General features: G+C 47.0%; 1 protein-coding gene and 2 non-coding genes across 3 annotated transcripts; 1 reads left to right on the top strand and 2 right to left on the bottom strand.

Annotated features, from left to right (window-relative positions):
* Window positions 1-3,589: 3,589 nt before the first annotated feature.
* Window positions 3,590-3,660, bottom strand: trnag-ccc (transfer RNA glycine (anticodon CCC)). Its single transcript has one exon. It is a non-coding gene; the product is annotated as a tRNA-Gly (tRNA).
* Window positions 3,661-7,208: 3,548 nt separating this feature from the next.
* LOC137336007 (zona pellucida sperm-binding protein 4-like) lies at window positions 7,209-20,249 on the top strand. Its single transcript, XM_068001511.1, has 11 exons — window positions 7,209-7,326; window positions 8,884-8,994; window positions 16,957-17,046; window positions 17,707-17,885; window positions 17,955-18,052; window positions 18,128-18,261; window positions 18,342-18,531; window positions 18,729-18,876; window positions 19,031-19,103; window positions 19,890-20,003; window positions 20,078-20,249. The coding sequence occupies exons 1-11, from the start codon at window positions 7,209-7,211 to the stop codon at window positions 20,224-20,226; spliced, it is 1,404 nt and encodes a 467-aa protein (XP_067857612.1). The 3' UTR covers window positions 20,227-20,249.
* Window positions 10,416-10,488, bottom strand: trnav-aac (transfer RNA valine (anticodon AAC)). Its single transcript has one exon. It is a non-coding gene; the product is annotated as a tRNA-Val (tRNA).
* Window positions 20,250-22,198: the final 1,949 nt, after the last annotated feature.

Here is a 22,198-nt window from a genome sequence, read left to right as displayed (position 1 = left end):
CACTGTGTAACGGGTGAAACTATTCAATTTACAGATGTTAATACGCTGAAAGGTCGAGAGGTTATTTCCAACTCCTGTGTGGGACAAGTTTAGCTTTTGAGCCACTATATAATGTGTTATTTTAATTGGTGCTAACGATTGACAAGACATTTGGCACAAACAAACAGAATTGTAAACTCACGAGTTCGCTCTCCACGTTTCTTACATCATGTTCAACAGAAACAAGGAATCCCCTCAACACGTCACTAAGAATGTTCAAAAAGGGATCCTCATCATGGTTCGACGTCAACGAGGGATAATTCCGAGCACAGGAATCTGCATAATGGAAACTTTTCTAATCGCGAGTCCGGGTAGCTCAATCGGAAGAACATCGGACTTTAAAAACCGATAATGATCTGAAGGTTCAAAGTCTGGTTCAGGCTGTAAATTTTGAAACAGCTGGCAAGTTCTGTCTTTGCAGCGGAGCAACAACTGCGGGACAGACGAGGCCTGCGATGTGCTGTCAAAGCTTCGGTGGTATCCTGTTTCCCAGGGATGGACAGAAATGCGCTTTCTTCGGCGGCATTCGCTTCTTTCCGCCAGCAACGTGTGATTGGAGAGAGCGGGGCCGGACAGGCGGCCTGAATGTTGTTGCTGTCGTGGCTTCACTCAATCCGGGAGCTGGGGAACATCGAAATCGAAAAACTGATGGATGCAGTGCTGTTTAGAACTGCAGTTATTAACCGAGGCAGCGCTACAGGATTCTTTAATGATCTCTCACAAATCAACTGAAATCTGTCGCAATGTGCAGCTTTGAGAGGGGCTTTCTGCACCGTTAGGGCAGGGAACGGGAGTGAGGGAGAGACACTGTCGGTATCTCTGTAATGCTTGAGTTTGTGTAGAACTGTGCAGAGCTTCGATGAGGTATTGTGTTTTTTTCATATTTAACTACAGAGTGAATTCTTGCTTCATTTATATTCACTAATTGTTGGTGGATAACGTTTTCAAAATGTTTCCGCTCGGTTTCGAACCGGAGTTATTGAGTGTGTTCGGCGTGCGTGATAATTACTGCAAGACGAAAAGTTCACTGTGTAAATGCATATTGGCATAACTCAGATGATAGCTGCCGTCTACAAATGCTCTCAGTGCGAGAGCCGGGTCAGATTCCCGTTCAGGGAATTAAGTTTTACAAAATAGTTTATTGTATTAATTTCGCAAAACTCATTAAACTCAGTAAAAAAGACGAATACTCGTTCTAATCGCCATTAATCAACCAGCAACATTCTGTTTCAGACTGAAGGAAATCCTAACATTTTTTTAATCATTCATGGGATGTCAGCGTCGGTGGAAAGGCCAGCACTTATTGCCCAATCCTAATTGCCCTTGAGAAGATGGAGGTGATCCGTCTTCTTGAACCGCTGCAGTCCGTGTGGTGAAGGTTCTCCCACGGTGCTGTTAGGAAGGGAGTTCCAGGATTTTGACCCAGCGACGATGAAGGAACGGCGATATATTTCCAAGTAACGATGGTGTGTGACTTGGAGGGGGCGTGCAGGTTGCGGTGTTCATATGTGCCTTCTGCCCTTGTCCTTCCAGGTGGTAGAGGTCGCGGGTTTGGGAGGTGCATCTTGTGGATGGCACACACTGCAGCCACGGTGCGCTGGTGGTGGAGGGAGTGAATGTTTAAGGTGGTGGATGATGTGCCAATCAAGTGGGCTGCTTTTTCCTGGGTTGTGTCGAGCCTCCTGAGTGTTGTTAGAGCTGCACTCATCCAGGCAAGTGGAGAGTATTCCATCACACTCCTGACTTATGCCTTGTAGATGTTAGAAAGGTTTTGGGGACTCACGAGTCTCCAGTGCAATCACATCTTTCCTGTAATGTGATGACCACAACTGCACGCAGTACTCAAGTTGTGGCCTAACTAATGTTTTATACAGTTCTAGCATAATCTCACTGCTATTACAGTCTGTACTTCGGCTAATTAAGGAAAGTATCCTGTGTGCCTTTTAACCACCTTATCGACCTTTCCATCTAACTGCAGGTATCTGTGGACATGCACTTCAAACGTCCCTGTGTTCATCTGCACCTCTCAGTATCCTCCCAAGCAAGGTAGTTTCAGAGCAACTAATTCTGAAACGTCTTACTTGATAATACAAGTCGTACTGTCAAAATCATTTGGTAAAGGGAGACTAATACTGGTGACTGGAAATAGTTAGTGTACAGGTTGATATTGCTGTACACCAGAATAGAAAACGAGATGGGATGGACAGAAGCGGTCTTAAAGAAGGCTGATCGGCTGTGGGAGGCATCGGACCTTTATGCTGGCTGCACGACAGCAGCCACAGTGATTTGTTGTTCTCGGGATATGATTCTTACTTTGGGGATATTATTGATTAATGATACGAACGGTCCCGGGTTCGAATCCGCGACGACCCTGACAACCACAAGGCTTTGTGTGAAAAGTCACCAATTGGCTTCTGATACCTTTTCAGTGTTGCTGTTGGTCGAATTGAATTATATCGAGAGCATTTTTAAGATCCAGAGGAGAGAGTGCGGAACTTTCCAAGGCGAAACGCATGTGAAGTAAATAAATGTCTCAAGCTGATGAGGAGATTGAAGCTCGATGTGAATTTACCTTCAGGCGGCCTCATTGATATTAGATGACAGGATAGAAAGCCACATATCCAAATTAGCCGATAACACCAAGATGGGCAACATTGTAAGCATTGCAGATGGAAGAACAATATTACAGAGAGACATTAATATAATAAATAAATGGGCAAAACTGTGACAAATGGATTTCAATTTAGTCCAGTGTGAGGTCATCCACTTTGGACCTAAAGAGGATATTTCAGAATAATTAATAAATGATGAAATGCTCGAAACTGTGGAGGTCCAAAGGGACTCAGGGGTCCAGCTACATAGTCATTAGAATGTCATGGACAGGTGCAGAAAATAATCAAAAAGGTTAATGTAATGCTGGCCTTTATATTCAGAGGAATAGAATACTAGAGAATAGACATTATGCTACAGCTAATCAAAGCTCTGGTTAGACCACACCTGGAGTACTGTGTTCAGTTCTGGGCAACGCACCCGAGGGAGGATATATTGGCTGTGGAGGGAGCGCAGTATGGATGTACTAAAATGATACCTGGAATCCAAGGGTTAAATTACGAGGAGAGATGACACAAACTAGGGTTGTTTACCCTGGAATTTGGCACGTTAAGTGCTGATTTTATCGAAGTTTTCAAGATATTAAGTGGAATTGTTGGTGTCGATAGAGAGAAACTATTTCTGCTCGTTGGGATCCTGGGACGAGGAGACATCGCTTAAACATTACAGTCAGCAATTTCAGGAATGAAGTTGGGAAACACTTCCACAAGCAAAGGGAGGTAGAAGTTTGGAACTCTCTTTCGCAAACAGCAATTGATGCGAGCTTAATTGTTAATTTTAAACCTGAGATTGATCGGTTTTTGTGAACCAATGATGCTCAGGCGGTGAGATGGATGTTGGTCACAGATCAGGTCTCATTGAATTGCGGAACAGTCTCGAGGGGCAAAATGGCCGATTCCAGTTCCCAAGTTGCTCATTGGTGCAGAATGCAAAACGTTCCTGCATTGGCCGGGAATCGAACCCGAGTCCCTCGCGTGGGAGGCGAGAATTCTACCACTGAACCACCAATGCTGGTACATCTGCTATCTGCAAATGTCCACTTACGTCTCTTCGCTCTCATATGAATGAAAATAGCAATTTGAGTAAAGTTTACTTGTGGTCGAGTGTGTAATGTGACGATGCCGAGACAGACGACAATGTCGTTTCAGCGCAGTTCATTCTGCAAAGTGTTACTTGATATTACAAGTCGTACATTCAAAACGAATTTGATAAAGAGAGACTAATATTGTTGATATGAAATAATTGGTGTAGAATCTGATATTGCTCTACATCGTACATGGTACAAGAAAGCGAGATTGGATGCACACAGCGTTCTGAAAGGATGGCGGATCGGGTATATGGGAGCGGAATTTTACCCTGGCTGAACGTCTCCGTTATCTTTGGGTCTGATTCTCGCTCAGGGAGTTTCATTGGTTCAAACCGGATGAGCCCCGTTGTGTTCCCATTTTTAATCAAAAATCAGCAATTGCTTTCTCACATCTTTTCAGCGGTACAGAAGGCAGGTTTGACTTATCTCCAGCAGAGCATGTTTGAGCACCAGAGGACAGAATGCAGAGGGTTTGTCCACGTAACACACGGAGACTAAATGAAGATAATCTTTCAAGAAATTTTACAGATTGAAGCCGGCACGTGAATTTATCCCAATTCAGGCGATCTGATGTGTGAAGAATGAAATGGTAAAGAATGCTGCATTGGCCTGGAACCAAACCGCTGGTATCCCACCGGCAGACGAGGGTTCCACCACTGAACCGCTAATGCACACACAACTGCAGGTTGCACGTGTCGCGTGTGATATATGTCTTGAATATGCAGTCTGCAAAGCTCCTGTGCAGCCTGCTTTTACAGCCGCGCGGTACCTGTGGGTTAACGAGCGAATGAGGCAAGGCATGGACTTTGAAATCCACTGGGCGTTCGAAACCAATTCACACTAATAGTGCGAAATAAATAAGAGCTGTAATTACCAAACAGTGCTTCTCTCAGAAATGAAGAGATAATCCAGTCAAATGTTTACCTATAAGATTTCAAGATATGGGATTTACTTTAAGCTTCAGCTTAATCACCGAATGTGGAGATTTATACTATTATTTTCTTTGCGTGCTTCTCTCTATCTCTGTCTGCATTTCTTCTATTTCTCTCTCTGTTTTCCCCTGATGGATTATCAGGCTTAATTGAACGGCCAGGTCTGGATGGGATATGGCTGACGGATCTTCAGTCAAATGTTGTATTTCGACGGGATGATCTTTGCGATTTTCCGTCTCCGTTTTCGGAAAATATAAACCCGGATGGGACTTCCCCTCCTCGGGTCCCGTCACCTGCGGGTAATGGCAATGAACCTGATCTATCACTCGGTCTTAATATCTGTATTCTCATTGCTTACGAATGGGATAACGGGGTTACAGTTATTTTCAGGTCACATTTTAGAAATTAATATATAACAGATTTATTCGCAAACTGGAAGCACGTGGGGTTAAAGGACCAGTGGTAATGCGGGCACATAGTTGGCTAATGGTTAGGAGGCAGAGAGTAGTGGTGAACGGATGTTTTTCTGACTGGAGGGAAATATGCAATGGGATCCCCCAGGGGTCGGTACTGGGACTATTGCTTTTCTAGTTATGTATAAATGACTTGGATGTGGGAATAGGGAGTACAATTTCGAAGTTTGCGAATATTACAAAACTTGACAAAGCAGTAAATTTTGAGGAAGATCGCAGCAGACTTCAGGAGGACATAGACAGAATGGTGAAATGGGCAGATTTAATGCAGATCAGTGTGAAGTGATGCACTTTTGGAAGAGGAACATGGAGAGGCAGTATAATCTAAATGGAACAATTTATGGCGGGGGGGGGGTTGTTGGAAGAGCAGAGGAACCTGGGGGAGCATAGTCACAAAACACGGCAAGTTGATAAGGCGGTTTATGAAGCATAAGCGATACTTTGCTTTGTAAATAGGGGCATTGAATACAAAAAAAGGAAGTCATACTAATCCTTACAAATTAGTGTTTAGGCCTCAGCTGGACGATATGTACGATTCTGGACACCACACTTTAGGATGAAAAGGCATTGAAGGGGATTCAAAGCAGGTTGACCTGGATGATACCAGGGATGAGGGACTTCAGTTATGTGGAGAGATTGGAGAAGCTGGGATTATTCTCCTTACAGCAGAGATGGTTAACCGGAGACCTAATGGAGATATTCAAAATAATGAGGGGTTTTGAAAGTACAAGTAGGGAGAAACTGTTTCCTCTGGCAAGTGGGTCGGTAAACAGAGATCATAGATTTAAAATAATTGGGAAAAGAACCAGAGCGGAATTGAGGAGAATTTTTTCACACTGAGGGTTTGTTAAGATCTGGAACGCACTTCCTGAAAGGGTGGTGGAAGCAGGTTCCGTAGAATCATTCCAGAGGGAATTGGACATGTACTTGAAGAGGACTAATTTGCAGGGAAAAATGTGAGGTGTGGGTCTAATTGGACAGTTCTTGGAAAGATCCAGCACAGGTACCACGGCGGAATGGGCTCCTTCTGTGCTGTAAGCTTCTATGATTCTATGATTACCTTCTGAATCATTACAATTGATGCTATTCAGTGTTGAGGAAGCACGATAATTACAACGATGATATTCGGCTTCTTCATTCCCTTATGAATATCGCAGATTATAATGTCCAGGCGGAGGTGGGTCTGAATGGGGGATAGAGTGCGGAGATTGGAATCGAAGCCCAGCAGAATGAACTTGGTCTCATCAGTTTTTGTTATTTTTCCTAGCAGTTACCCGAAGCAGCCGGTGAAACTTCTTCTCGAGGGAGGATCGTCATTTCAGCTCAGAAGTAAAAAGGCATCAAGAAAATCGGGTGAAACGCACACGGAATGATCCGGGACTGACAGCACATCCCTTTTAAACAGACACAGACACAGACACGGAATGATCCGGGTCTTACCGCAAATCCCTTTGAAACAGACACAGACACGGAATGATCCGGGATACAAAACACAATTTTGGTCGACAAGTTTCTCTGACGTTGACCACAAGATGGACCCTTTTTACCAGGATTACCGCTGTACGTTGGTTGCGTCGCGATCTTCTCAATCTCAACACCTTCGTGGAAAGAACTGTTGCTGATTGCAGCAAACAACGCAAAAACCTCCGTCTGCCGTTTCGAGAAGCATTGGACTTGCAACCACACCTTCTGGATGGAATGAATGAGAGAAACAAGACTTCAACACAACACCGCAGAAGATGGGATGCGAAGCGAACCTACACGTGCAGATCACAATAGATTAACAAACCATTGCCTTAACCTCTCGGCTACCACGTCACATAAGCAGAACTTGGAAAGCCCTTTTATTCAAAATGAAAATACTGGCTATGTTGCCGATCTGAAATAATAACATTCGATGTTGGAAATCGTCAGCAGGTCAGACAGAATCTTTAGATATAGAAGGAGAATTAATGTTTCAGGTCGATGACCTTTCGTCTGAGCTGAGTCAGAATAAAAGCGCTTTTATTTTCTTTTTTTGAATGCAAAGCCCTGGACTCTGAGGACAAGAAAGTCTGACCGGACAATATGACCTGTCCATGCACCCAAATCGAGAATGTTGAAAATATCCAATCAGCAGAAAACTTCGGTGGAAGAACAGATTTTGTCACTGCTTGCAGCATGCTGGAAGGACCAAAGATTTATGGTGAGCGTGGGGAATTGCCAGGATACCAAGCATTAGGATTAACTCGATATTTTGGCAGAGAGTCCGTTGATGAATTTCAGATGGAACAGCAACATGTTGAAATCCAGTCGGTGTGTGAAAAAAATCGAGTGTTGATGGAAGGGGCTGGGAGTTCAGCAGTGTGGGGCCGTGTGCCGAACCACAGCAGTTAAATCCGATTCCCAATTAGTGAACCCATCCAAAAGTTCTGTTTGTTTGGTTGAGGGTTTTTTAAATTCGTTCATGGGATGTGACCGTCGCTGGCAAGGCCGGCATTTATTGCCTATCCCTAATTGCCCTTGAGAAGGTGGTGGTGAGCAGCCTTCTTGAACCGCGACAGTCCGTGTGGTGAAGGTTCTCCCACAGTGCTGTTCGGTCGTGAGTTCCAGGATTTTGACTCAGCGACGATGAAGGAACGGCGATATATTTCCAATCGGGATGGTGTGTGACTTGGGGGGGAATGTGCAGGTGGTATTGATCCCATGTGTCTGCTGCCCTTGTCCTGCTAGCTGGTAGAGATCGTGGGTTTGGGAGGTGCTGTCGAAGAAGCCTTGGCGAGTTGCTGCATCGCATCCTGTGGATGGTACACACTGCAGCCACTGTGCGCCGGTGGTGAAGGGAGTGAATGTTCAGGCTGGTTGATGGAGTGCCAATCAAGCGGGCTGCTTTGTCCTGGATGGTGTCGAGCTTCTTGAGTGTTGTTGGAGCTGCACTCATCCAGGCAAGTGGAGAGTATTCCATCACACTCCTGACTTGTGCCTTGTAGATGGTGGAAAGGCTTTGGGGAGTCAGGAGGTGAGTCACTCGCCACAGAATACACAGCCTCTGACCTGCTCTTGTAGCCACAGTATTTATGTGGCTGGTCCAGTTAAGTTTCTGGTCAATGTGACCCCCAGGATGATGATGGTTGGGGATTCGGCGATGGTAATGCCGTTGAATGTCAAGAGGACATGGTTAGACTCTCTTTTGTTGGAGACTGTCATTGCCTGGCACTTGTCTGGCGCGAATGTTACTTGCCACTTATCAGCCCAAGCCGAGATGTTGTCCAGGTCTTGCTGCATGAGGTCACGGACTGCTTCTTTATCTGAGTGGTTGCGAATGGAACTGAACACCGTGCAATCATCAGCGAACATCCCCATTTCTGACTTTATGATGGAGGGAAGGTCATTGAAGAAGCAGCTGAAGATGATTGGGCCTCGGACACTGCCCTGTACTGTACATTACGTTTTAAATATTACAGCTAAGCAGAGCACTTGAGCAGTCGCAGCTGTGACTTTGACTTTTCTCCCTCTCCTCTAGATCTCCCCGGCAACTGCCACTAACCAACTGCAATCTTCTGTCTCACTTCTCCACGAGAAAGTTCCGCGCCTCAGTTTTCAAATGAAATAACTTCCATCTCTTCAGTCACGGACAGCCCAGAGAGAGTTTCTGAGTCTCAGGTCCCACTTTGCCTCAATCCTCCATGAAGTACCATGCAAAAATGTCCTTCAGTTAATAATAATATAAATAAAAGTTCTTATCTTTTGGAGTTTTGTTCAGATTCCACGGCTTTTAAAGATCATTGCGGATATTTGACGAAGCGCCTCTTGATTGACGGCTTCTCTTTGATTAAGATTCCGAAGCGACCATTGAGAGGCCGAAAATCAAGCTGTTTGTTAGAAACACTGTTATTTCGGTACTGATGAAAGCAGTATGGGTTCTGGAAGTGCTCAGGTTGTGAGTTTCAGTCTCACCTTCAACAATCCAACATTTCACTCCGAGCATTTTAACCGGAGTTCAAAGTGCAACTGGTATGTTCCATGACGCATCTACTTCTTAGTGTTCCCATGTGGGCACTTGGGTTCCTCTGGCCTTCCGTCTTGCTTGAGCAGATGCGAGTTTCGTTGTTTTCGAGGGAGAGGGGGATCTCTGCGTCAGCTGATATGGCAAAGGGGCCGGGATGAGATCTTTAAATCGAAGGAACCAAACATACGATTATTCTTTTCGTTGAGCGGATATTCATCGGTTGGAAGTTTCGTGTGGGGAAAATTTGGAAGGGAAATCTGCTGCCTGGTGTCACTGTGAAACGGGTGAAATTATTCAGCTTACAGATGTTAATACGCTGAAAGGTCGCGAGGTCTTTTCCAGCTCCCGTGTGGGACAAGTTCAGCTTTTGGGCCAATGGGTAAAGTGTTATTTTAATTGGTGCTAACGAATGACAAGACATTTGGCACAAACAAGAAGAATTTTAGCTCACGAGTTCGCTGTCCATGTTTCTTAGATCATGTTCAATAAAATCAAGGATACCCCTCAACACGTGACTGAGAATTTTAGAACAGTGACCATCACCCCTGTTCGACGTCTTCGAGGGATAATTCAGAGTCCTCTTATGAATATTTATGATAGGAACTTAACGACTAGCGAGCCTGGGTAGCTCGTTCGTTAAAGCATCAAACATTTAAAGCGGGTAGTGATATCAGAGTCCAGTGTTCAAGGTATAAATTTTGAAACAGCTGTTAAGTTCTGCCTTTGTTGCGGAGCAACAGCTCCGGGACAGACGATGCCTGCGATGTGTTGTCAAAGCTTCGGTGGTGCCTTGTTTCCCAGGGATGGGCAGTAATGCGTTGTCTGTAGCGGGAATTGCAGCTTCCCGCCAGCAACGTGTGATTGGAGAGAGCGGGGCCGAAAGAGGGGCTTAATGTTGTTTCTGTCGTGGCCTCAATCAATCCGGGAGCTGGGGAACATCAAACATCGAAAAACTGATGTTTGTTGCCGCGGCCGCAATGCTGTCTATAACTGTGGTTATTAACCGAGGCTGCACTTCAGGAGCCTTCAATGATCTCTCACAAATCAGCTTAAATTATTCGCAATGTGTAGCTTTGAGAGGGGCTTTCTGCACCGTCAGTTCAGGAAACGTGAGTGAGTGTGAAACACTGTCTGTATATGTGTAGTGTTTGAGTTTGTATTGAACTACACAGAGAATGGAAAATAAACCTCTTCTGTGAGGTGTGGTATTTTATTCACATTGAACGATAGACTGAATTCTTGCTTTTTTCACACTGATTGAATTTTAGTGGGTAACGTTTTCAAAATGTTTCTGCCTGGTTTCGAACCGGGGACCTTTCGCGTGTTAGGCGAATGTGATAACCACTACACTACAGAAACGCTGTTGCACACAATCTTATAGGAAACCCTCAGATGATAGCTGCCTTCTGCAAATGCTCTCAGTGTGGGAGACGGGTCCCTTTCCCGTTCAGTGGATTAACTTCTACAAAATAGTTTACTCTATTAATTTCGCAATACTCATTAAACTCTGAAAAAAAGACGAATAGTTGTTCAAATCGCCATTAATCAACTAATAACTTTTTGTTTCAGGCTGACGGAAATCCTAACTTTTTTTTTTATGTATTCATTCACCAGGCAGAATATAGAAAGTTCAGAGGGGATGTGAAAGAGGAAATAAGAGGGTCAAAGAGAGATTATAAGAATAGACTGGAGGCCAACATAAAAGGGAATCCAAAAGTCTTCCACAGGCATGTAAACATTAAACGGGTCGTAAGAGCCCTACTCTGATTAGTGACCATAAAGGAGATCTACTCATGGAGGCAGAGTGGGTGGCTCAGGGACTAAATGAATACTTTGCATTTGTCTTTACCGAAGATGAAGATGCTGCCAGAGTTACATTATAGGAAGATATAGTTGAGATACCAGATGGGCGAAACATTGATAAAAAAAAGAGGTACTTGAAAGGCTATCTGCACTTAAAGTAGATAAGTCACCCGATCCGGATGGGATGCATCTTAGGTTGCTGATGTAAGATAGAGGGGAAATTGCAGAGGTACTGGCCATAATCATCCAAATATCCAAAGATACGGCAGTGGTGCAGAGGAGCGGAGAATTGCAAATGTTACACCCTTGTTCAAGAAAGAGTGCAAGGGTGATCCCAGCAACAAGAGGCCAGTCAGGTAACATCAGTGTTGGGGAAACTTTTAGAAACGATAATCCGGGACAGAATTCACAATCACTTGGACGAGTGTGGATTGATTAGGGAAAGCCGGCACGGATTAGTTAAAGGCAAAACGAGTTTAACTAACCTGATGGAATATTTTGATGAGATAACAGAGAGGGTAGGTGAAGGCAATGCAGTTGATACGGTGTATATGGACTTTGAAAAGGCATTTAATAAAGTACCCCACTATAGGCTTATCAGGAAGATTGCGGCCCATGGATAAAGGGGGCAATAGAAACATGGATACAGAATTGGCTAAGGGACAGGAAACAGAAAGTAGTGGTGAGCGGTTGTTTTGTGGACTGGAGGGAGGTGTACAGTGGTGTACCCCAGGGGTTAGTGATGGGACCACTGCTTTTCTTCATATATATTAATGACTTGGACTTGGGTGTACTGGGCACAACTTCAAAATTTGCAGATGACACAAAATTTGGAATGGCGGTAAACACTGTGAAGGATAGTGATTCACCTCCAGAGGTGATAGACAGACTGGCTGCATGGCGGACACATGGCAGATGAAATTTAACGCAGAAACATGCATAGTGATACATTTTGGTAGGAAGAACGAGGAGAGGCAATATAAACTACAGGGCACAAATCTAAAAGGGGCACAGGTTCAGAGAGTTCTGGGGGTTCATGTGCACAAATCTTTGAAGGTGGCAGAGCAGGTTGAGAAAGCCGTTAAAAATCATACGGGATCCTGGGCTTTATAAATAGAGGCATAGAGTAAAAAAGCATGGACGTTATGATGAACCTTTACCAAACACTGGTTTGGCCACAACTGGAGTATTGTGTCCAGTTCTGTGCACCGCACTTTAGGAAAAATGTGAAGGCCTTCGAGAGGGTGCAGAAAAGATTTACTGGAATGATTCCAGGGATGAGAGACTTTAGTTACTTGGATAGACTGGAGAAGTTGCGTTGTTCTCCTTGGAACAGAGACGGTTGCGAGTAGAATTAATTAAGGTATTCAAAATGATGATGGGTCTAGACAGAATAAATGGAGAGAAACTGTTCTCATTGGCAGAAGGGTCAAGAAACAGAGGACATAGATTTCAGGTGACTGGCAAAAGAACCAAAGGTGACATGAGGAACAACTTCTTTACACAGCGAATGGTTAGGACCTGGAATGCACTGCCCGAGGGGGTGGTGGAGGCAGATTCAATCATGGCCTTCAAACAGGAACTGGATAATTACTTGAAAGGAAAAGAATTGCACAGCTACGGGGAAACGGTGGGGGAGTGGGACGAGCTGGATTGCTGTTATATAGAGCCGAATGGCCTCCTTCCGTGCTGCAACATTTCTCCGAAATCTATGATTTCATGGGAAGTGACCGTCGCTGGCAATGCCAGCATTTATTGTGTATCCCTAATTGGCCTTGAGAAGGTGACGGTGAGCCGTCTTCATGAACCGCTGAAGTCCGTGTGGTGAAGGTTCTCCCACAGTGCAGTTAGGCAGGTAGTTCTAGGATTTTGACCCAGCGCCAAGTGAGCATGATGTGTGACTTGGAGGGGAACGTGCAGGTGGTGTTGTTCCCATGCGCCTGCTGCTCTTGTCCTTCTAGCTGGTAGAGGTCGCGGGTTTGGGTGGTGCTGTCGAAGAAGCCTTGGCGAATTGCATTGCTACAGTACATCTTGTAGATGGTACACACTGCAGCCACGGTGCGCTGGAGGGAGTGAATGTTAAAGATGGTGGCTAGGGTGCCAATTAATCGGGCTGCTTTGTCCTGGATGGTGCCCAGCTTCTTGATTGTTGTTGAAGATGCATTCGTCCAGGCAAGTGGAGGGAATTCCATCACACTCCTGACTTGTGCCTTGTAGATGGTAGAAAGATTTTGGAGAGTCATGAGCTGAGTCACTCGCCGTAGAATGCCCAGCCTCTGACCTGCTATTGTAGCCACAGTATTTAAGTTTTTTTATATATATTCGTTCATGGGATGTGGGCGTCGCTGGCGAGGCCAGCATTTATTGCCCATCCCTAATCACCCTTGAGTGGTGGTGGTGAGCCGCTTTCTTGAACCGCTGCAGTCCGTGTGGTGAAGGTTCTCCCACAGTGCTGTTAGGCAGGGAGTTCCAGTATTTTCACCCAGCAGTGATGAAGGAACGGCGACATATTTCGAGGTCGGGATGGTGTGTGACTTGGAGGGGAACGTGCAGGTGGTGTTGTTCCCATGTGCCTGCTGCTATTGTCATTATTGGTGGAAAAGGTCGTAGGTTTGGGAGGTGCTGTCGAAGAAGCCTTGGCGAATTGCTGCAGTGCATCCCAAAGATTGTACACACTGCAACCACTGTGGGTCGGTGGTGAAGGGAGTGAATGTTTAGGGTGGTGGATGGGTGCCAATCAAGCGGGCGGCTTTGTCCTGGATGGTGTCGAGCTTCCTGAGTGTTGTTGGAGCTCCACTCATGCAGGCCAGTGGACAGTATTCCATCACACTCCTGACTTGTGCCTTGTAGATGGGGAAAGGCTTTGGGAGTCAGGAGGTGAGTCGCTCGCCGCAGAATACTCAGCCTCTGACCTGCTCTTGAAGCCGCACTATTTATATGGCTGGTCCAGCTAAGTTTCTGATCAATGGTGAACCCAGGATGTTGATGATGGGGGATTCGGCGATGTTAATGCCGTTTAATGTCAAGGGGAGGTGGTTCGACTCTCTCTTGTTGGAGATGGTCATTGCCTGGCACTTGTCTGGCGCCAATGTTACTTGGCAGTTATCAGCCCAAGCCTGGATGTTGTCGAGGTCTTGCTGAATGCGGGCTCGGACTGCTTCATTATTTGAGGGATTGCGAATGGAACTGAACACTGTGCAATCATCAGCGAACGTCACCATTTCTGACCTTATGATGGAAGGAAGGTCATTGATGAAGCAGCTGAAGATGGTTGGGCCTAATGCACTGCCCTGAAGAACTCCTGCAACAATGTCTTGGGGATGAGATGATTGGCCTCCAACAACCACTCCCATCTTCCTTTGTGCTAGGTATAAATCCAGCCACTCGAGAGTTTCCCCCTGATTCGCATTGACTTCAATTTTATTAGGGTTCCTTGGTGCCACACTCGGTCAAATGCTGCCTTGTTATCAAGGGTCTGTACCTCTCAACTCACCTCTGGAATTCAGCTCTTTTGTCCATGTTTGGACCAAGGCTGTGGTGAGGTCTGGAGCTGAGTGGTCCTGGCGGAACCCAAACGAGCATCGGTGAGCAGTTTATTGGTGAGTAAGTGCCGCTTAATAGCATTGTCGACGACACCTTCGATCACTTTGCTGATGATCGAGAGTAGACTAATGGGGCGGTAATTGGCCGGATTGGATTTGTCCTGCTTTTTTGGACAGGACATACCTGGGCAATTTTCCACATTGTCGGGTAGATGCCCGTCTTGTAGCTGTACTGGAACAGCTTGGCGAGAGGGGCGGCTAGTTCTGGAGCACAAGACTTCAGCACGACAGCCGGGATGTTGTCCGGGCCCATCGCCTTTGCTGATTCCAGTGCACTCCAGCCGTTCCTTGATATCACGTGGAGTGAATCGAGTTGGCTGAAGATTGGCTTCTGTGATTTTGGAGATATCGGAAGGAGGCCCAGATGGATCATCCACACGGCACTTCTGGCCGAAGATGGTTGCAAACGCTTCAGCCTTGTCTTTTGCACTCACGTGCTGGGCTCTGCCATCATTGAGGATGGGGAGGTTTACAGGGCCTACTCCTCCCATGACTTGTTTAATTATCCACCACCATTCACGACTGGATGTGGCAGGACTGCAGAGCTTTGATCTGATCCGTTGGTTGTGGAATCGCTTAGCTCTGTCTATAGCATGTTGCTTCCGCTGTTTAGCATGCATGTAGTCCTGAGTTGTAGCTTCACCAGGTTGACACATCATCATTTGGACGCCTGGAGTTGCTCCTGGCATGCTCTTCTACACTCCTCATTGAACCAGGGTTGATCCACTGGCTTGTTGGCAATGGTAGAGTGAGGGATATGCCGATCCATGAGATTACAGATTGTGCTGCTGCTGATGGCCCACAGCAACTCATGGATGCCCAGTTTTGAGCTGCTGGATCTGTTCTGCATCTATCCCATTTAGCACAATGGTAGTGTCACACAACACGTTGGATGGTATCCTCAGTGCGAAGACGGGACTTCGTCACCACGAGGACTGAGCAGTTGTGTCATGGAACAGATGCATTTGCGACAGGTAGATTGGTGAGGACGAGGTCAAGTAATTTTTCCCTCGTGTTGGTTCGCTCAACACCCAACGCAGGCCCACTCTCGCAGCTATATCCTTCAGGACTCGACCAGCTCGGTCAGTAGTGGACATTGAAGTCTCCCACCCAGAGTACAATCTGTGCCCCTGCTACCCTCATTGCTTCCTCCAAGTGGTGCTCAACATGGAGGATAACTGATATCATCAGCTGTGGGAGGACGGTAGCTGGTAATCAGCAGGAGGTTTCCTTGCCCATGTTTGACCTTATGCCATGAGTTTTCATGGGGTCCAGATTCAATGTTGAGGACTCCCAGGGCCACTCCCTCCTGACTGTATATCACTGTACCGCCACCTCTGGTCGGATCTGTCCTGCCGGTGGGACAGGACATACCCAGGGATGGCGATGGAAGAATCTGGGACGTTGGTTGAAAAGCATGATTCTGTGAGCATGGCTGTGTCAGGCTCTTGCTTGACTCGTCTGTGTGACAGCTCCCCCAATTTTGGCACAAGTCTCCAGATGTTAGTGAGGAGGGCTTTGCGGGGTAGCTGGGCTTGTTTTGACCTTTGTCGTGTCCCGTGCCGAGTGGTCCGTCCGGTTTAATTCTTATTATGACTTTTTTTTTAGCGGGATTTATACAGCTGAGTTGCTTGCTGGGCCATTTCAGAGGGCAATTAAGAATCAACCACATTGCTGTGGGTCTGGAGTCACATTTCGGCCAGACCGGGTCAGGACGGCAGGTTTCCTTCTTTGAAGGATATTCGTGAAGCAGATGTGTTTTCACGACAATCCGGTAGTTTCATAGCAACCCATTACTGATACCAGTATTTTAATTCCAGCTTTTATTTAATTAATTGAAATTAAATTCCTCAGCTGCCGTGGCGGGATTTGAACTTATGACTTGGAGAATTATTCAGCCAGGCCTGCTGGATTACGATTTCAGTAACATCATCACTCTGCTACCGTACCGTATCTGGACAATAACATATTGATTTCACTCTGTTTATTAATTAGTATTGAAAAACCCGCATTCCCACCGGTCACACGGAGATGGGGCCTATTTTTAATAAACTATTACAGGTGACGTTGGTTCTAAAAAATAAAGGTGACTAAAAAAGCAAAAAAAAAACAAATAATGCGATTTGGTTCCAGTTTGGTTGTGATGAAGAAATAAAGTTGTCGTCGGACCCAGTCTCACCTTCATTCTGCCATTTAAAACAGGCCCATCCGTGTGAGCCGTGCGAATGCGGGTTGATGTTCGGGAGCTCGTGGGCCACGGACTCTGCCTCATGCTGATTGGGACATTCCGTTACTGCGGGTTAAACAGCGCTGCTATAAAAAGGGGGAGCCGGCTTTCTCTTATCACTTACTTAGGAGAGTTCGCTTGTTATAATGCAGGGGTTGGGGATTCTTGTTTTGTTATTTGTTGTAATCTGTTCAGCTCAGCCGCCCTCTCTTCTTTTCCCCGCCGATAAATGTTGGTTGTCTCCTAAAAACCGCAAAGACTGCGGATTTCCGGGCATTAAAGCTAGTGAGTGTGTGCAGAGAGGCTGCTGCTTCGATGCGGGGAATTGGGATGCGCCGCCGTGTTTCTATTCACTGGACAATTTGCCAGGTGGGTGTATTCTTGGTCCGTCTATATTCTGGGCCAGGACTTCCCAGGGTCACCCGCAATCCAGCTGCACGCGGTTTCCCTGGACAGTTTCATCTCTCTCCTTGTCCTACAACGCCAGTTGGGAATTCAAACGTTTCCAGTCCGGAGAGTAGAACCGGTGGTGGGATTGGGAGCTTCCAATCCCGCAGAGTAGATTTGATGGTGGGATTGGGGGGCTGTTAATCAGATACAGAAAGGGCAATAGTTAATCGCCCTTTGACCCAATATCTGCAGTTCGAATCATTCTACTGTTGCTCGATGACTTGGGAATCACACGGTGGAAGGGCAGAGTGAACGAGCTCCGGCCCCTGCTGCCACTGACCATTTGGATTTGATATTTAATTTCTATCGGAGATGCGGGCAATTTAAATCCAAGCAGCGCGGTGATGAGCTGTAGTTGGTCCACTGGTTTCCATTGGACAGATAATGGGGTGGGATAGAAACTGAAACATGGATGGGGTTTGTCCCCCTCCCGGTAACGGTTCCCTTGACCCTCCCCGTGGGGCAACTAACCGCCTTGCATTGCCTCTCTTGCAGTCTGCACCAAGGATGGGCGGGTCCTGATCGCGATCTCCAAGGATTTGACGCTGCCGCCTGTAAACCTAACAACCCTCCATCTGAAGGATGGAGACGGAGCTGAGTGCAGTCCAACCGTGGCCTCTGCAGACACTGTGCTCTTTCAGTTCGCAGTCACTGAATGTGGCGCTACTCCGCGGGTAGGTATTGCGGGCTCGGAGTCCCATCAATGTCTCAGATCGGGACTGATGGTCTTCTGTCTCTTGTAGCTGGATGGCGTGAACGTCCTGTATGAAACGGATGTGTTGGGTGAGTTTGAGATCTTGGATGGCGCTTTGGGATCGGTGACCCGGGACAGCCCTTTCAGGTGAGAATAGGAGCACATTCAGCGGGTAGAGACAGTGAGCAGCTTAATTCTCCAGCCGTGTCCGTTCTCTTGCAGGCTCCATGTCCGGTGCAGTTACAAGGGAAGCCAGGAGTCTGATCTGCAGGTGAAGCCCAGAGTTTACACCCTTTCTCCACCACTGCCTGCCACTGAGGCCGGGATCCTGCTTCTGGAGCTGAGAATAGCGAAAGGTAACGAGTGCTCGCTGATAGTAGTGTCCAACTTTAGGCTCTCTCCAAATAGTGCCCACCCTTCATGTTTCGCTTTTCAGATGGTGGCTACCGGAGCTGGTATGTGGCCAGTGACTACCCGATCCTGAGTGTGCTCCGGGACCCCGTGTTTGTGGAGGTTCGTGTTCTGAACAGGAACGATCCGTCCCTTGTGCTGCTGCTCAATGACTGCTGGGCGACCCACACTGCCGAGCCGTATTCGGGGCTCCGATGGGACCTCCTGGTGGAGAGGTAAGGGAGCGAGTGAGGGGGCTTGAGGCAAATTGGGGAGGGGGCGACATGGGCGGGGATAATACAGAAATCGTTACTTCAGTCCGGGTTAGTGATTGGGGAAATATTCCTTCGAAGTTGATATTTTGTTCCAGACGCTGGTATAATTGGTTTCATGTCAACCTATAATCGTGTGACTCACTTTGTCTCTGTTCCAGGTGCCCCTTTGCTGGTGATAACTACAAAACCCGCCTCCTTCCGGTAAACGCTGATTCCCATTTGCGGTTCCCAACTCACCATAATCGTTTTGTAGTCAGCACGTTCGCTTTCTGGGACCGAGTTTCGGGCCGTGCTCTGTCCGGGGAGGTGAGTTTCCTTCAGTGCTTCTTTCCCGGTCACTTGGTATCACTTGTTCCCTGGGTGTTAAGTGAGCAGGCCCCTGTCGGTCGGTTGACTGTAGAAGCATTAATCTCCGGACTGGGAGCTGTGGGATTGACCATACTGCACTGTCGCTTTGCAGGTTTATTTCCACTGCAGTGCTGAGGTTTGCTACCCTTCCACTCGAGAGAACTGCACGGCTCCCTGCAGCCCCAGTAAGTACCTGTAATCTGACTAGAAACTAAACCCTGATGGGGAGGGGTGGGTGTGGGACATCTGGACACGGGACTCCCTCAGCAAGAGGCCGAACACTGGGCACAGGAGGAGTGTCCTGAATCTGGCGGTTCTGGGAACTTTCCCAGTTGCATTCGGTGCAGGTTTCCATTTAGAATGGCAATCTAGGGCAGCGGGTCTGAGCACATCTTGCACCAGGTCAGTAATTGTGAAGGATGCTCTGATCCTTGAAATGGGATGAATGAAGTATTTCTGGTTCCTTGCTAATTGCCCGGATGCTGAGCTGCCCTCCTTGCCGACCGCTGAAGAGCAGAATCCTCCCATTGTTGGCATGGGTGTGTTCTGCATCCGGTTCGGAGTAGTCCACCATTGGCATTGGAGAACATTTAACCAGCATCTAATTGTCATCTTTCTGACACCGGGAGTTCAGGGTGCAAATGAAAGGATGTCCCGGGGCCGGACACCTGGCCAATTTGAAGGTCTCATGAAACTGCGGGTCAAAGTAATGCATCAAACACTGTCTCCTTCACAGGAGACCAGACTGGCCATTGTAGCAGCAGCAATTGCAAACTCTGCTCAGTTGGTGCGTCCTTCTGAGAATCGGTTTGGTGAGAACCAGATGCAATTATAGCCTGAACTCTAAACTCTGTCCGGTACCCAGGGCCCTGATGTTTTTTGCATGAGGCCATCTGATTCAGGATTTGCAGACAACTGTAGATTTAATTATTCACCATCAACTCTTGTCTCTTGTTCTCCTTCGCCCCCAGAGAGGCGAAGAAGCGCCGATAACCGGTCTGGGGCCTTGGTGACCGCTGATGGACCCATCCTTTTCCTGGAAGGTGAGGAGAGATTGGCTGCTCGGATCCACCAGGATGAGAAAGGTAAAGCAGGATGCTCCACCTGTCTCTCGTGATGGAGTGACTGGTGCCCATCTAACCCTGGCTTTTCCCCACAGATGCTGCTGTTGATTCCCCCTCCCGTGTTCCTGGATTGGCGGTTGGGGTAGCGCTGCTCTCCGTGGCCGTGTTGGTCGGGACTGTTGCTATGTGGAAAATGGAGCAGGGCCGCAGGGTGGGCTCCGAGTGCAGCTCCATGGAACTGTAGATGTGTCTGTTGGATAATAAACTCCTGTTATAGACCATTGCTGGTCTCGTTATCTTTCAAATGCTCGCTGGATTGTACTGTTTGCAGTGAGTTAATTTGGTATCTGGTTTGAGAATTGTTTTTGCGGAATCCCACGGCTGCAGCAAACAATTCCCCCCTTCCCCCCCCCCCTCCCCCAACGATTCGCATTGAGATCCAGGGCAAAGCTGTGGTGGGTTTGTAGCAAAATAGTGTCGGTCAGGAATGACTGGTTCACTTGCCTCTAACACTGGTCCTGGGCACATGTCGCCGGAATTGGCTCTTCCCTGACGGCATCGATTGACCAATTTGCCAAGCCTGGCGAGTGTTGGGCTCTCCTCGCATGACCACTGGCTGCTGGTCTCTCCGGCTATCGGAACAGGAGAATAGACCAGATGAATATGTGGCTGCAGGGATGGTGTCGGAGGGAGGGATTTAAATTCATGGGACATTGGGACCGTTCTGCAGAAGGTGGGACCTGTACAAGTGGGACGGGTTACACCGGAGCCGGACCAGGACTGATGTCCTCGCAGGGGAGTTTGCTCGTGCTGTTGGGGAAGGTTTAAACTAGAATGGCAGGGGGATGGGAACCTGAGCAGGGAGACAGGAGGGGAAAACAAGGATAGAAACAAGACAAAGGGAGGACGCAATAGTGGCAGGCAGAGACAACAAGAGCAAAAAAACAAATAGGACCATAGTGCAAAAAAAAAATACTAGATAACTAGCAATCTTCAAGACCAGTCTGAAGGCATTGTCTTAATGTGTGGAGCATTCGCAATAAGGTCGATGAATTAACAGCACAGATATTAATGGGTATGAAAAAGTTACGATTATGGAGACATGGCTGCAGGGTGACCAAGGATGGGAACTGAACATCCATACTCTGGAACAGTTCCTACAGATTGGAGGGTTGCAAATGTAACCGCACTTTTTTTTTAAAAGGAGGGGGAGAAAAATCAGGGAATTGAAGACCAGTTAGCCTCATCAGTCGTGGGGAAAATGCTCGAGTCTATTTTAAAAGATGTGCTAACAGAACAATTAGAAGGCATTAATGGGATTTGATAAAGTCAGCATAGGTTTATGAAAGGGAAATCATGCTTAACAAATCTACTGGAGTTTTTTGAGGAGGTAACTAGTAGAATAGATAGGTGACAACCAATGGATGTGGTCTACGTGGATTTTCAGAAGGCTTTTGATAAGGTCCCACACAAGAGGACCGTGTGCAATATTAAAGCACATGGGATTCGGGGAATAGACTGGCCTGGATTGAGAATTGGTTGACAGACAGGAAAGAGCAGGAATAAACGGGTCTTTTCCCGGGTGGCAGGCAGTGACCAGTGGGGTGCCGCCGGGATCAGTGCTTGGGCCCTAGCTATTCACAATATATGTCAATGATTTGGATGAGGGAACGGAATGTAACATTTCCAAGTTTGCAGACGACACAAAGCTGGGGTGGAATGCGAGCTGTGAGGAGGATGCAAAGTGGGTCCAATGTTATTTGGACAAGTTGGGTGAGTGGGCAAGAACATGGCAGATGCAGTATAACGTGGATAAATGTGAGGTTATCTACTTTTTTTGTCAAAACAGAAAGGCAGATTATTATCTGAATGGTGATAGATTAGGAAAATGGAGAGGTGCAACGAGACCTGAGTGTCCTTGTACACCAGTCGCTGAAAGCGAGCATTCAGATGCAGCAAGCAGTTCGGAAGGCGAATGGTATGTTGGCGTTCAATGCAAGAGGATTTGAGTACAGGAACAGGGAATGTCTTACTGCAGTTGTACGGGGCCTTGGTGAGACCCCATCTGGAGTATTGTGTGCAGTTTTGGTCTCCTTATCTGAGGAAAGATGTCATTGCCATGGAGGGAGTGTAACGAAGGTTTTGCAGACTGGTTCCGAGGATGGCAGCACTGACGGATGAGGAGAGATTGGGTCGACCAGGCCTATATTCGCTCG

This window comes from Heptranchias perlo, chromosome 20, assembly GCF_035084215.1.
Source record: "Heptranchias perlo isolate sHepPer1 chromosome 20, sHepPer1.hap1, whole genome shotgun sequence".
Lineage (NCBI taxonomy): Eukaryota > Metazoa > Chordata > Chondrichthyes > Hexanchiformes > Hexanchidae > Heptranchias > Heptranchias perlo.
This window is presented reverse-complemented; position numbering and strand designations above follow the sequence as displayed.